The following is a 16,487-nucleotide window of genomic DNA, read 5'->3' on the forward strand; positions in this document are numbered from 1 at the left end:
TTGTTAATGTAAAAACTAGGGCTGTCAGTCGATTAAATTTTGAAATCTAATTAATTACATGATGTTTCAATTAATTAATCTAATTAATCGCAAAATAAGTTTGACTGTGAAAATACCCACAAAAGATTATTTAAAGCTATTTTTGTGTCAATTGAGAACGTATCAAGTAGCTTTAGAAATACTGTAAATATTTGAATTAATTCTATATAAATTCTGTTACACAAACATTTAGGCTGCAACGGTCTAACGTACAACTATAGAACATAAAAGAAGATAATTTGAGAAACATCTCAGTATTTTTTGTTTATGCATTGAGTCAAGTCATTGGTAACCAAAACAGCTTTGTTACCAACAGTCTTCAAAATACCTTCTTTTATGTTCCACAAAAGAAAAGTCTAGGTGAAGTATCCCTTTAATGTTTTTGTTTTTATTAATATTATTATTATTTTTTTTTTTTTTTATGATGAAATGATAAATAAGAAACTAAATCTGCCAGCAGGTGGCGGTAAATGTCTTTATGAGTCATTCATTCATTTGATTCTTTCAAACAGCTGATTCATTCACGAATGAAGTAAATGGCTCTTTTTATGAATAGGCCTTTGAATCATTGGTTCACACGATTCGGTCAAAATGCAGATTCATTCAGAAACTAAACACCGCTGTATTGCTCTCAGATGCGCAACAATTCAGCTGTGGCTGAATATTGTGTTTAAAGTATAACACAATATGAACTTCTTATTTACTGAACTGTTGTATAAAATCACATTTAAGCTCATGATGAATCGGGACAAAATCAGCACTTGTGTCATATCGCTCTTGCTGCCTGTGTGATATTGTGTGATATGTGATATATAGAAATATGAGACAAAACATTTTTCGCACCAATATCTTGAATTTTAGGGCATAACTGCATTTATGGAGTTGTTGCCCTGCATCGTATTTGTCCACAGTCAACTGTATGAAATATAAGATGAAGTACAGGTCTGAGGGTGGGGCCAGCTCTTTAATTGCATTTAAATATTTTAATCGTATTATTTTTCATAAATAATTAATTAAGTTAATGCATCAAAATAGAATTTTTTTCTCTCTTTCTGATAGTGCAGTACATTTTAAATCGAATGTTAATTCGTACCGCAGTCATATTTTCTTGGATAAAAAAATTAATTACACTATCAGAAAAAGAAAATCAATTTTATATTTTTTACATTAACAATCTAATCAATATTCTGTTTATTAAAGCCAAATATGAATCTCATCAAGTGTTTTTAAGCATTTTGCAATTATTCCAAAATAATATCTCAAGGCAGTATCTATTTAAACAATATATTTTATTTGTGAACAAAGTGATTAAAGTGACAGTAAAGACTGACATTAATAACAATAGAAATGTTTCTTAAGCATCAAATCAGCATATCAGAATGATTTCTGAAGAATAATGTGACACTGAAGACTGGAGTAATGATGCTAAAAATTCAGCTTTGAAATCACAGGAATAAATGCCATTTTAAAATATATTAAAATAGAAAGCAGTTCATTAAAACAGTAATAATATTTCACAATATTACAATTTTTACTGTATTTTTCATCAAATAAATGCAGCCTTGATGAGCATAAAAACTTTTGAATGCTAGTGCTTATTGCAGAAATGTGTAATTTCATGTCATTCATGTCATAATGCTGCCATCTGGAGGCCATGCAGGGTTAATCATGTTGTTCTGGGGTTTGTGTCTTGGTTTTTCATTCAGATTTTGCTGTTGGTGCTCCATTCGATGACTCTGGGAAAGTCTTTATATGGATGGGAAGCAAAAATGGAATATCTAAGGAACCCAGCCAGGTAAAGCAAAGCATCTTGGGACTGAGGATTGGGAAGTTTTTGGGGTGATGTTTCTACAATTACTTTCCGTCCTTCTGTGTCATTGATAATGAAGTAATAATACGAAAATCACGAATATGTGGACTTCAGTATTCAGTAGCATGAGAATAAGAAGAGGGTGATTTACTGTATGATAAACGGGTTATATGACTTTCTGTTAGGTGATTGAGGGGAAATCATTAGGTTCCAGTGCCTTCCAGACATTTGGCTATTCTCTCAGTGGAGGAATGGATATGGATGGGAATGATTATCCTGACATTTTGGTGGGCTCCATGGACGACCGCATCGCTCTCTTGAGGTTCAGTCTTTCAGCAGTGTTTGCCATTTATAGATGTTCTTATTATTCAGAGGGTTTGTCAGTGATTCTTTTTCCAAACACAAAAGCCACATGGATATATAAATACAGATTTTACATATACACTTCCAATCAAAAGTTTGGACACACTTGACTGAATGTTTGTTTCTCATGATATTAAAAACCTTTTCAGTGCTTGAAACTTCCTCTTTAGACAAATATAAATTGTGCCTATGTTATTATATTATATAATATATAGTTATTATATAATATAATATAACATAATATAATATAATATAATATAATATAATATAATATAATATAATATATTATTATATTATATTATATAAGAATTATAATAAGAATTTTTCTACAAAATTGATGATGATAATTATACATTTTATTCATTATTTTGTGTATTGTAAATAATTCATATTTATTTATATTTGCAAATAAAAAAAAAAACATTATTACTATTACTACATTCATTACATTATATTATGTATTATATTGTATTATATATTCATTTTAGATTATATTATATTATATACCTATATTATATTATATACCTCTATATTATATTAAAAACCTTTTTAGTGCTTGGAACTTCCTCTTTAGACAAATATAAATTGTTCCTATGTGCACATTTTTGTGTCCAAGAATTTCTCTACAAAGTTGATGATGATAATTATACATATTATTCATTATTTTATATATTTTAAATAATTCATATTTATTTATATTTGCAAATAAATTAAAAATAAACATTATTACTATTATATTATATTATTTATTTGTTATATATGTATTTTATTTTATACAATTTATATTTATTTTTTACAAAATAAATTTAAATAGATAAATTGATAATAATAATAATATAATAATAATATAATAATTATAGATGTTCATATTATTCATATATATATATATTTTTTTTTTTTTTTTAATTTTGTATATTATTTTTATGTAATTTATATTTATTTAGATTTGCAAATAAAGAAATATAGAATAGAATAGAATAGAATAGAATAGAATAAAATAGAATAGAATAGAATAGAATAGAATAGAATAGAAGAAATATTGTATTTTATATAGTTTATATTTGTTTACATTTAAAATAATAATAAATAAATAATACATTGTGACGGTGATAATGATTATACATTTATTTTGTATATTACATTTTATATAATTTGTAATGTACATTGATATTTACAAATAAATTTAAAAAATTGATTTGTATTTTCAGAGCTCGTCCAGTCATCCATCTTTCCAAAAACTTTACAGTAGAGCCAAAGATTGTGATTCCAAGCCAGTGTGGTAATTCCTGGTAAGAAGATATAGTGCACATTTTTCTGTTCTAAAAAAAATCATAAATGTATTGTCTTATACTTGTCATGTGGTAATGTTTAAAATGATATATGTTATTTTTCTAGTATAAAGGTGAAGGTGTGTTTCAGCTATACCCTCAGCAATGGAAACAAAGCCTTCAAGAAGGACATCAGTAAGTGCAATGCCTGATTGAGGCGATGATTGTTGTTTGGTCTGTTTTATTAGATTAATTGTGTGTTGTTTGTTTCTCTGTGCATCAGCTGTGAAGTACACAGTAGATGCTGACCACAATCGCCGTGGCGCCCGAGTCCGTTTCCTTGACAACAAGCAAAGCACATTTACAGGCCTGCTGTCTTTCTCTGCACCCGCATGTCAAGAGCTGGAACTAACTGTTATTGTGAGAGACCACCTGATCACACACACACACACACGTTTCTGTCATTATAGGGACATCCCATAGATGTAATGATTTTTATACTGTACGAACTGTATATTTAATCTAAATATTTGCATTTTTAGATTTTCAAAAAAATTAATTTTTCATTCTATATACATTTATAAGCTTGTTTCCTCATGGAGACCAAAAAAAAAAAAAAATCTCCCCACAAGGTCGAAATTTACTGAAATATATATGTATGAAGAGTTCAGATGCAAAACCAGCTAAAAGCCATCTCGGTCAAAAATTAGATAATGATACTGAGTGAATGCTTCTGACACATATTATATGTCCATCAAATACTTTTAATTCACACTCGCTAAATTCCAGCCTCAGCCCAATCAGAAGTACCAGTACTTACATAGAAACCTATATAAAGTAGCCAGAAAGGTTTATGTTTATTTATTTATTTATTTATTTATTTATTTATTTGTTTGTTTGTTTGTTTGTTTGTTTGTTTGTTTGGTTTAAATAGTATATTATATTTAAAATAATACAAAGTTAAATAAATAAATAAATATTATTGTTATATTTTATTTATAATAATAATAATAATAATAGTAATAATAATATTAATTATTATTTTTAATACATGTGTGTATATAAATGTTATTCTTATTATTGTTATTTAATTTTGTTATTATTTTTTAATTGCATATTATATTTTAAATAATACATGTGTATATAAATAAATAAAAAAATAAAATTGATATATTTTAATATTATTATTAATAATAATACTAATAATATATATTTTAATGTTCATTATATTCATTACATTATATTATGTATTATATTGTATTATATATTCAATGACAACAACAACATGTATGTGTAAATTAAGGAAAAATATGTTATGTTTATATATATTATACATATATTTATATATAATATAAAGAATATGAATATAAATATATACATGTAAATACATGTAAATATTTTCCAAATATATGCTGTATGTGTGTGTCTTTATATATACATAATAAATATACACAGTACAAACAAATATTATATAAACAAAAACTTTTATTTTGGATGTGATTAATCACCATTAATCGTTGCCCAGAACTTGTATTTATTTTTTTATTTATTTTTATTTATTGCATATTATGTTTTATATAATACATGTGCATATAAGTAAATAAATAAATATTGTTACATTTTAATAATAATTATATTATATTATATTATGTACAATTATCTTGCCATAAAGTATTTGCAACTTATTAATATTATACTATATTACATTTTATTTATTTTTAATGATAAAATAATAAAATAGATGAGTTAAATATACAATATATAGCCAACATATCCACCTTATTTTTCAATGCAGAAGTAAGCTGTTATGTAGGCTACAGCTAAAAACAGCTAGAGGCGGATGACGCCAGAAACCAGACACATTACATTTACAAATGTCTGCGCCGGCTCTTACGGGAGCAGTAAGGTGGATATAATGCATATACAAAATGCATGTAGAAAATTTGCACAGGTTAAGATATTACTAAGTGGTGTGCCATAAAACAGTTTTACTCTTGTCTGCAGACTCCTGTGAGGGACAAACTCCAGCCCATAGCGTTCACTCTGAACGTGTCTCTAAACGAGCAGAAAGCAGCAGCACAGAAAACGCTCCAGAGTCTGGACACTTTTCCTGTGCTGAGTGGCCAGCAGATCCTGACCGACAAAACCGAGGTACAAACCAGTCTCAGCTGAAGGGAAACCTCTGCCCTCAGCTTTCCGTGGATGCGAGTCTTGAGAGTGCTTTGGTCTGTTTATCCTCAGATTAACTTTCATAAGGAGTGTGGTGATGACAACAGGTGTAGCAGTAACCTGCAGCTCAAGGCCACGTTTGCTGATGAGAATGACATTCCCTTCCCCAGGTGAGTATGCTGCCTAAAAACTGCTGAATATTGATGATTTTGAGGGAATTCAGTTAACATCATTTTATGTTAGTAAGCTTATTCATAAATCTAATGATTAATGTAATATGTGGCAGGTAAAACAATGATCCGAGTGAAATAGTACTGGTAGCTAATAGTACTGATGTTTAAATACACATGGGAATTATGGAATGTGCTGGTTTGTTCACAGTCAGACTATGGAGTTTAACAGTAACATTAAGAAGCTGGTGATGATGGTGGATGTTACTAACATGCCGGATGAAGGCAGGCCGGCCGAGGACGCCCATCAGGCCATGCTGAACATCAGCATTCCCCCCTCACTCAAATACTCAGGAGTGCGCCGTCAGGTGAGGCCACACGGAGGCACTCTTTCACTCCTCCACAGGCTACATCACACAGAAAAAAAATCACAAAAATGTTATGCAAAATGTTATTGTTCATTTACCTATTATATCATATGTATGGTTAAATATACAGTTGGCCTGTTGTTTTTGCAAAATAAAGTATTGTTAATTTACCTAATATTATATTATATTATATTGTGCCAAATACAGTAATGGCGACTAAATAAATGAAAGTAACACATGGAATAAAAATTAAAACGAACTGTATAAAGGAATACTTTGAATAAATCAATATTACATTATAAAAATAAATCTACACTACCAGTCAAAAGTTTTAGACTGTTTTTTTTTATGTTTTTTTTTTTTTTTTTAAAGAAGTCTCTTCTGCTCACCAAGCCTGCATTTATTGGATTCAAACTACAGCAAAAACAGTAAAAAATTGAAATATTTTTACTATTTAAAATAACTGTTTTCTATTTAAATATATATTAAAATGAAATGTATTCCTGTGATTTCAAAGCTGAATTTTTAGTATCATTACTCCAGTCTTCAGTGTCACATGAACCTTCAAAAATCATTTTAAAAGTTTGATTTGATGTTCAAAAAACATTTATTATTATTATTATTATTATTATTATGTTGAAAACAGCTGAATATAATTTTTTTCAGGTTTCTTTGATGAATAGAAAGTTCAGAAGAACAGCATTTATCTGAAATAAAAATCTTTTGTAACATTATAAATGTCTTTTATTATCAGTTTTGATCCATTTAAAGCTTCCTTCCTAAATAAAAGTAGTAATTTCTATAATTTCTTTCCCCTAAATATACTCCAAGCTTTTGGATGATATAGTGTATAATGTTATAAAAGCTTTTTATTTCAGATAAATGCCATTTGGATCGTTCTATTCAATAAAGAATCCTAAAAAAAACAGTCATAAGGGTCAGTGTTTCGACCATTGATGTATGGTTTGTTAGGATATTTGGCTGAGATACAACTATTTGAAAATCTGGAATCTGAGGGTGCAAAAAATCTAAATATTAAAAAAAAAAAAAATGCCTTTAAAGTTGTCCAAATGAAGTTCTTAGCAATGCATATTACTAATTAATTTTTGATATATTAACGGTAGGAAATTTACAAAATATCTTAATGGAACATGATCTTTGTATAATACCCTAATGATTTTTGGCATAAAAGAAAAATCAATCATTTTGACCAATACAATGAATTTTTGGCTATTGCTACATAAATATACCTGTGCTACTTATGACTGGTTTTTGTGGTCAAGGGTCACATATTACTACTTTTGTACAAAAACTTTTGACTGTATTATATTATATTATATTACATTATTTTTGGTTTAATGCACAGTTATCCAGTCGTTAATGGAAAATAAATATTGTTAATTTAACTATGTATAGCAACATACCAAAAACCTGAATTAGAGTTTCTATTAGAGACTCTTTCTAGTAACTCTTATTAATTAGATCCTTCCTCTTAATGCTGTTCTCAACTTTCTTGTTTTTTTTTTTTCATTTCAGCTTGGTTTCGATATTGAGTGCACTGCAAACGAGACTGTGATATGCGATCTGGGTAACCCATTTAAAAGCAATCAGAAGGTAGCTGTCTGTTTTCTTACTGCAAACCTGTCCAGTATGTGACCTTTCTGAGGATTTGCATGTTAATTACAAAAGCATCTCCAATGACTCATTTTCCATGGGCCATTTGAATGAACTCAGCTAATCAGACTGTACAGCTGATATGTTTTGCTAATTTGCTCTCGCTCCTGATTTCCATCTCACAGGTCTCATTCAAAATCATCTTTGAGACTTCTGGTATAACACTTTACACAGAGCAGATTGAATCTCAGCTTCAGCTCTCCACGTGAGTCTGGACTAACTAAAATACTCTCTTGTTTATACAGAGTACAGTTTCCCCTCTGTGCACAGTGTTAAACTAATGTGTTTCCTGAAGTCATTTCTGCAGGCTGTTTCTTTTCTGGTGACTGACTGAATGGTGTTTGTGTTTGTCTTCAGTATCAGTGAACAGAAGGATCTGTTTCCTGTTCCTGTCTCCCTCAATGTGAAGAACACAGTCCTTACTACCTTCTCCCTGTACGTACTTTGACACTTCATAGTGAATCAAATACAAACGTGAAGCAAAAAATTTTACTTTCAAATGTCCCTCATACAACAAAAACAGTCCTGATGATAAAAATCTTATTTTGATTCAGTGTTTCTCGTTCTGTTTCTGTCATATGCAGAGAAAAACCTGTGATTGACACGTCGTTCAGTGGCAGTGTGATTGGTGAATCTGCTATGAACAGCACCAGTGATGTGGGGAGTCCGCTGGAGTTTGTTTTCCATGTAAGTGTGGCTTTAGGTTTCTTCAGACACATTTCTGGGCCTTGAACATGGTAGTTGCGTTGCTGTCTATGCAGGGTCAGAAAAGTTTCGGATTTCATCAAAAATATCTTAATTTGTGTTCCGAATATGAACAAAGATCTTACAAGTTTGGAATGACATGAGTGACAGTAATTAATGACAGAATTTTCATTTTTGGGTGAACTAGCCCTTTAAGAACTTACGGAATGCATGAATATACAGAATATGCAGAATATACAGTTGAGGTCAAAAGTTTACATACACCTTGCAGAATCTGCAAAATGTTAATTATTTGACCAAAATAAGAGGGATCATACAAAATGCATTTTATGTTTTATTTAGTACTGACCTGAATAAGATATTTCACATAAAAGATATTTACGTATAGTAAACAAGAGAAAATAGTTGAATTTATAAAAATGACCCCGTTCAAAAGTTTACATACACCTGCTTCTTAATACTCTGTTGTTACCTGAAAAATCCACAGCTTTGTTTTTTTGTTTAGTGATAGTTGTTCATGAGTCCCTTGTTTGTCCTGAACAGATAAACTGCCCTCTGTTCCTGACAAATTCTTTGATTTATCAGTATTTTTGTGTATTTGAACCCTTTCCAACTGCCAGGACCTTTTGAATTTGATGATCACAGTAAGTTGAACTTATTTTGTCTTTTGGGGAACTATCTTCTGTAGCTTCTGAAGGGCAGGACTAAATTAAAAAATATGATTAATAGGCAAAATAAGAAAAATCTTCATTATGTTCAAAAGTTTTCACCCCCAGGCTGTTGATGCATTGTATTTCCTTCTGAAGCATTAGTGAGTGTTTGAACCTTCTGTAATAGTTGCATATGAGTCCCTCAGTTGTCTTCAGTGTGAAAAGATGGATCTCAAAATCATACAGTCATTGTTGGAAAGAGTTCAAATACACAAAAATGCTAAAAAAACACAAAAAAACTAAAAAAAAAAACAAAGAATTTGTAGTACATGATGATTTGTTCTGAATAACAGTGGGCGGTTTAACTGTTCAGGACATCATAAACTCAAAAAACAGATGTGGATTATTCAGGTAACAACACAGTATTAAGAATCAAGTGTGTGTAAACTTTTAAACGGTCATTTTTATAAATTCAACTATTATTTTCTCTTGTGGGCTATATGTAAACATCTTTTATGTGAAATGTCTTATTCAGGTCAGTACTAAATAAAAAAATAAACATGCATTTTGCATGATCCCTCTAATTTTGGTAAAATAATTAACATTTTGCATATCCTGCGAAGTGAATGTAAACTTTTGACCTCAATTGTACAATAAATATTTCATTGGCGCAGGCTCCCAAAGACAAGAGTGGAAATAAAAAGTAGATTGAAACTAGATCTAAAAATGTGATTTGAACCTACTTTTGAAGAGATAGTTCACTCAAAACTGAAAATTCAGTCATCATTTACTCACCCTCATGTCATTCTCAGTGTGTATGCCTTTCTTTTTACTGTGAAACACAAGAAAGTATTTTGAAGAATTTCACTATAATGTTTTTTGTTCATATATTGGTAGTCAGTGGTCATCAAAACTGTTCAGTTACCGACATTCTTTAAATTATCTTCATTTGTGTCCCACAGATGAAAGTCATCAGGTTTGAAATGACATAAGAGTGAATAAATGATGATAGAATTGTCGGTTTTGGGTGAACTATCCCTTTTAAGCTCCCTTTAAACAGTTCAAAGTGTAAAAGCACTAAAAATCTTCTTTGTTTCCACCTCCCAGGTGCACGTGCTGGGAGAACCTCTGGGAAATTTGGGAACTCTGATGATTGACTTTGAATGGCCATATGAGGTAGCCAATGGGAAATGGCTGCTGTATCTCACAGAGATAGTGATCAAAGGAGTGTCAGAGTCACGCTGCGTCCCACCGGGGAAGATTGTCAACCCTCTCAACCTCACAGTGAGTCTGAGGAAATACAGCAGCCCAGATTAACTCATTTCCAGTTTCATTCACTCCACTGAGTTATTGTCCTTCATTCTCTTCTAGCTGTCAGATCGAGGTACCAAACGGTCCAAAAGAGATGTGGATATCCCAGGATCAGGATATCCCATTGCAGAAGCTTCTGTCACCGTCCTGGCACCTCGTAAGGTGTCCCATTTGCTGGTGAGGCAGGCGTCTGCTCTCTGAAGAATGGTTTTTATACTGTCCCACTAGTTTTTTCATCATCCACATGTCAAATGTCAAAAAGCACTACTTTTATCTCTGTTCAGGAGTGTTCAAAGCAAACAGCTCGCTGTGTGACCTTCTCCTGCCCGTTGCACAACATGTCGACTCAAGCGGAGATCAGAGTCAGGTCACGCGTGTGGAACGGCACCTTGCTGGAGGTTTGTAATAGTAGCGGTTTGTAAAGTACTCACTAAATGGTGCTCACTAAACAGCTCTAAGCATCTCTGTGGTTTTCTGGCAGGATTACGCCAATGCCTTGCGAGTGGAAGTCAGGGGTCAGGCCACGCTGAGACTGCTGACGGATAAACCGGCCATCAAAATGGACAACCAGGCTAGAGAGGTCAGAGCTGTTCGCATTGAAGTTCACCCAATAATGATTTATTTACTCAACCTCATGACACTTTATAGTACGTAATCTCCACAGACTGCCAAGTTCCAAAAATGAACTGTAAAACACCATGAAAGTAGTCTAGATGAATTTAAGGAAAGTTCACTTCCAGAACAAAAATGTACAGATAATTCACTCACCCCGTTGTCATCCAAGATGTTAATGTCTTTCTTTCTTCAGTCGTAAAGAAATAGTTTTTTCCGGATTTCTTTTCATATAGTGGACTTCAAATGTGCCCCTGAGTTTGAACTTCCAAAATGCAATTTAAATGCATCTTAAGGGCTCTAAATGATCCCAGCTGAGGAAAAAGGTTCTTATCTAGCAAAACAATCAGTTGTTTTCTTTAAAAAATTGATCATTTATATACTTTTTAACCTCAAATGCTGGTCTTGTGTAGCTCTGTGTGAACTTTGTGTATTTCGGTTCAAGACATTTAAGGTATGTATAACTCATTTTCTTCTCCAATATCAAAATCATCCTATCGCTGCAGAAGTACCAATCCAGTGTTTACAAAGTGAACACGCAAAGAAGATCAAACGCGCTTTACAAAGAAAGGTAAAACAATGATGTAGGACGATTTTGAATTAGGAGAAAAAAATTAGATGGGTTTTTTTTTCAACAAACCTTAACTGTCATGAACCAGAATGCACAGAGTTCACGCAGAGCTAGACAAGATGAGCATCTTAAGTTAAAAAGTATGTAAATTGTCAATTTTTTTTAAAATAACCAATCGTTTCACTAAATAAGACCCTTCTTCCTCGGCTGGGATTGTTTAGAGCCCTTTGAAGCTGCATTGAAACTGCAAGTTCAAACTCAGGGGCACCATAGACGTCCACTATATGGAGAGAAATCCTGAAATGTTTTCCTCAAAAAAATATTTCTTTACAACTGAAGAAAGAAAGCCATGAACACTTTCGCATGACAAGGGGGTGAGTAAATTATCTGTACATTTTTGTTCTACTCCTTTAACTCACTGTATTGTAAGTCTTCTGAAATATCTTGGAATATAGTGCACAAATCATATGGACTGGGGTTTAAAAGACAATTAGTATTCAGTAATCAGAAATTCTGCAGAGCTGCTTCACAGCTGAATTTGTTTTAGAGTTTATGAACTTTGGATTATTGTTATGCAGTAGTTATTGAGTTAAATTAAATCAACACTGAACTAAATGGAATTGGTCATTGACACTGTTGTCTCCTGTAGAGCTTTTGTGAATCAAATTTGTTTCATAATTTATAAACTTTGCAACAATAACACTGTTACTAAACTTAATCAGCACTGGACAAATTCAGCTGAATAATGACTGTTGTCTTCTATAGAGCTGAAATGTCGTAAGTAGCACTGGTATATTCGTAGCAATAGCCAACAATACATTGTATGGGTAAATTTTTCTTTTATGCCAAAAATCATTAGGATATTAAGTAAAGATCACGTAACATAAATATATTTTGTAAATTTCCTACTGTGAAAATATCAAAACTTAATGTTTGATTAGTAATATGCATTGCTAACAACTTCATTTGGACAACTTTAAAGGCGATTTTCTCAATATTTTGATTTTTTCAGATTCCAGATTTTCAAATAGTTGCATCTCGTCCAAATATTGTCCAGTCCTAAAAAAGACATACATCAATGGGCTTATTTATGTATAAATGTATAAATCTCAATTTCAAAAATTGGCCCTTTATGATTCCACATCCACATTATGTTTTGTGGTCCACAGTCACAAACTGAGTTTAGTAACTGATGAATTTTGCAACATTAATGGTTATTTTTACGGTTTATTACTGAGAACTGTGTTGTTTGAAGTGCTGTATTAAAAAAATAACTTGACATCAGAAACCATTTATGTAAAATACAGTGCAAAATATAAGTCATTATTTACAAATTTTGGCATTTATTTGACTTAATTTGTGTGCTAGACATGCAGGAGTCAGTGAGTCTACTAATGTTCAGCTGTGTCAATAGCATATTATTTGAAATGAGGGCTGCAAAAATTGTGAAAACAAAAGCAAAGATTTCTAGTAATTAATGGCATAAATTGGTTTGTTCCTTATACAAAATGATTACATAACTTCAGAATACTTGCATTGCAATGCACAGTGAACTACTTTTATGGTGCTTTTATGTCCTATTCAGAACTTTAAATCTAATTTTCTGTCTAAATTACATGAAGGAGAATAAATAATGACAATGTTAAAAGGATGGATGAACTAATTCTTTTAAATATTCTTAGTGTATCTGTTAATGGCATTGCTGAAAGCTTATCTAATTGAATTGTGTGTAGTTTTCAGTAAACATTGATCCTGTGCTGGGAGAGGAGACGCCGTATGAAGTTCCTCTATGGATCATCATTGTTGCAGCGGTTGCAGGGATACTGTTGTTAGGCATCATCAGTCTCATTCTGTGGAAGGTATTTGCACTTTTATATTTGGTCAACATTCCATCAAAATCAAATACAAAAATTCAAAAAAAAAAAAAAAAATTTACCCATTATTTAGAATTATTTGAAATCCAGGTCACAATTGGGCTGGGAAGTGTTACGGTATATACCGATTTTTTTTTGTTTTGTTTTGTTTTGTTTTGTTTTTAAGTCAAGTGATTCATAATGTTAGTTTAAGTTTTTTTTTTTAATTAAGTTATTTATTTCATTTAATTTTAATACTTTTAAAATATCTTTATTGCTTTATAACTAGAACAAAAATAACTAGTTACAACATAACAAACTTACATACAAAATAGCATAAATACTCATATACATTCAAGCGCAAAAAAAAATGTAATTAATGTATTTATTTATTTATTGCATTGGTGCCAGGCTTAGCACTTTTTCGTTATAAATAATTGTGTTTTGGAGAATATGGAGTAGTATTTAATTCACTGGATTAATCAAAAATAAGCATAAGGACATTATTTAACATCATTAAATGAACATGTTTTGATACAATTTCAAACAACAGTTTGGTTTTGGTAAGAATTTTTTTTATTGTTATTTAAAAGTTGTTGAAGTCTCTTATGCTCACCAAGGCTGCATTTATTTAATCAAAAATACAGTAAAAACTGTGGTACTGTTAAATAATATTACAATTTTAAGAAACTTTTCAATTTAAATATATATTTTAAAATGTAATTTATTCCTGTGATGCAAAGCTGAATTTTCAGCATCATTACTCTAATCTTCAGTGTCGCATGATCCTTCAGAAATCATTCTAATATGCTGATTTCCTGCTCCAAAAGAAAATAATAGCAGCCTTATTTAATTAATATAAAGTTTAAAAGAACAGCATTTACTTGAAATAGAATAATCTGTAATTATAAAGGTCTTTAATGTCACTTTTAATTAATTTACGTGTCTTTACCAAATAAAAAAATCATTCTAACCCCAAACTTTTGAATAGTACCATTACATAAAATTACTCATAGCGTGAAATTAGATTTTGGTCATACCGCCCACTTTTAGGCACGTTTCCTAAAACATTTATTTAGAAACTATAACTTAACCAGGAACGGTTAATAAACGCAAATGACAGGACGGATTTAAACCACATGCTTGCAGTCCATGAAATTCAATTTTACCCCATGCACCCTTGATGTGAAATGTCACCGCCTCTTGTTATTTAAATCGGTAATAAATGTCCCGCCTTGGGCTCCGCCCCTCCTCCACAGTGCGGTTTCTTCCGACGGGCCAGCAGGAGGGAGATGTATGAGGCCAAATCCCAGAAAGCAGAAATAAAGATCCAGCCCTCTGAGACAGAGAGGCTGACGGAGGAATACTGAGCCTGCGGAGGCCCTCGGGCCGCTATGGCAGCACTGTTAGGGCCCTTCGGTAAAGCAGACTCTTGAGATCTCTCTAGTTACCATACGCTTTTTCTGACTTTTCACTTCGCAAGCCTGTTTTCTGGCTTAACTCCTTAATCCCTTCACTGCCAAAGTCAAATAACAAATTCTTCCTTTCTCATTCTGTCTTGCTCAGTGACCCTCAATATAAGCTCAAAAGGGAATCTCAAAGCACTTTTTTCCCCACTTTTCTTTACAGCTTCAACATTTCAACTAATCTCAACTGAAGCATAAAGGTTTTTTGTTTGTTTGTTTGTTTCGGGGTTTTTTTTTTTCATTCTTTAAAGGAGAAGTCCACTTCCATGTACTCACCCCCTTGTCATCCAAGATGTTCATGTCTTTCTTTCTTTAGTCGTAAAGAAATTGTGTTTTTGAGGAAAACATTTCAGGATTTTTCTCCGTATAATGGACTGGTATTGTTCCCGGGAATTTTGAACTTCCAAAATGCAGTTTAAATGCAGCTTCAAACGATCCCAAATGCGGTTGTAAACAAGCCCAGCTGAGGAAGAAGGGTCTTATCTAGCAAAACGATTGGTTGTTTTCATTAAAAAAAAAAATACAATTTAAATACTTTTTAATCCGAAACTGCTCGTCTTGTCTTGCTCTCCCTGAACTCTGTGTATTCTGACTCAAGACAGTTAGAAAACCTCCACTCATATTTTCCCTCAACTTCAAAAATTATTTCAAAATCATCCTACATCGCTGCAGAAGTACCGACCCAGTCTTTGCAAAGTGAACATGCAAAGAAGATCAAACACCCTTAACAAAAAAAGTAAAACGCCGATATAGGCAATTTTGAAGTTGAGGGAGAACATGAGATGGGAATTTTTCGACATACCCTAATTGTCCTGAACCGGAAAAAATGCAGTTCAGGCAGACAAGATGAGCGTTTGACATTAAAAAGTATATAAATTGTATTATTTTTATGAAAATAATTGATCGTTTCTCTAGATAAGACCCTTCCTCCTCGGCTGGGATGGTTTACATCCATATTTGGGATCATTTGAAGCCGTATTTAAACTGAATTTTGGAAGTTCAAAATCGGGGCACCATATCAGTCCATTTTATGGAGAAAAATCCTGAAATGTTTCCCTCAAAAAACAATTTCTTTTTGGCTGAAGAAAGAAAGACATGAACATCTTGGATGACAAGGGTGTGAGTTCATTGTCTGTCAATTTTTGTTCTGGAAGTGGACTTCTCCTTTAATAATGTTTATGCATTTAAAGCGTTACTCACCCAAATATTAATATTTGCTGAAAATGTACTCACCTTCAGGCCATCCAAGATGTAGATGAGTTTGTCACTTCATCAGTTGGAGAAATTTAGCTTTACATCACTTGCTCACCAATGGATTCTCTCTAGTGAATGGGTGCCGTCAGAATGAGAGTCTGATAAAAAAACATCACAATAATCCACATGACTCCACAATTGCAATTCACAATTGCGTTGTCTTAACAGTGGATTAATTTCGTTCTGACGGAACCCATTCACTGC

At 31.9% G+C, this 16,487-nt stretch overlaps 1 protein-coding gene across 3 annotated transcripts in view; it reads left to right on the top strand.

Annotated features, from left to right (window-relative positions):
• itga3b (integrin, alpha 3b) overlaps window positions 1–16,487 on the top strand; it is a 51,842-nt gene that overhangs the window by 33,752 nt on the left and 1,603 nt on the right. For 2 of the 3 annotated variants that reach the window (XM_051124045.1, XM_051124044.1), the window contains exons 8-25: window positions 1,746–1,834; window positions 2,035–2,171; window positions 3,421–3,501; window positions 3,608–3,675; window positions 3,764–3,900; window positions 5,485–5,631; window positions 5,722–5,819; window positions 6,031–6,187; window positions 7,724–7,801; window positions 7,987–8,066; window positions 8,219–8,296; window positions 8,446–8,548; window positions 10,324–10,500; window positions 10,588–10,704; window positions 10,812–10,925; window positions 11,009–11,107; window positions 13,444–13,569; window positions 14,823–14,982. In XM_051124045.1, coding sequence (XP_050980002.1) covers window positions 1,746–1,834; window positions 2,035–2,171; window positions 3,421–3,501; window positions 3,608–3,675; window positions 3,764–3,900; window positions 5,485–5,631; window positions 5,722–5,819; window positions 6,031–6,187; window positions 7,724–7,801; window positions 7,987–8,066; window positions 8,219–8,296; window positions 8,446–8,548; window positions 10,324–10,500; window positions 10,588–10,704; window positions 10,812–10,925; window positions 11,009–11,107; window positions 13,444–13,569; window positions 14,823–14,933 — 1,997 coding nt within the window. In that variant the 3' untranslated portion in view covers window positions 14,934–14,982. The remainder of the gene's footprint in view (window positions 1–1,745; window positions 1,835–2,034; window positions 2,172–3,420; window positions 3,502–3,607; window positions 3,676–3,763; window positions 3,901–5,484; window positions 5,632–5,721; window positions 5,820–6,030; window positions 6,188–7,723; window positions 7,802–7,986; window positions 8,067–8,218; window positions 8,297–8,445; window positions 8,549–10,323; window positions 10,501–10,587; window positions 10,705–10,811; window positions 10,926–11,008; window positions 11,108–13,443; window positions 13,570–14,822; window positions 14,983–16,487) is intronic. The other variant, XM_051124043.1, reaches the window with a different exon arrangement.

Source organism: Labeo rohita, chromosome 12 (genome assembly GCF_022985175.1).
Source record: "Labeo rohita strain BAU-BD-2019 chromosome 12, IGBB_LRoh.1.0, whole genome shotgun sequence".
Lineage (NCBI taxonomy): Eukaryota > Metazoa > Chordata > Actinopteri > Cypriniformes > Cyprinidae > Labeo > Labeo rohita.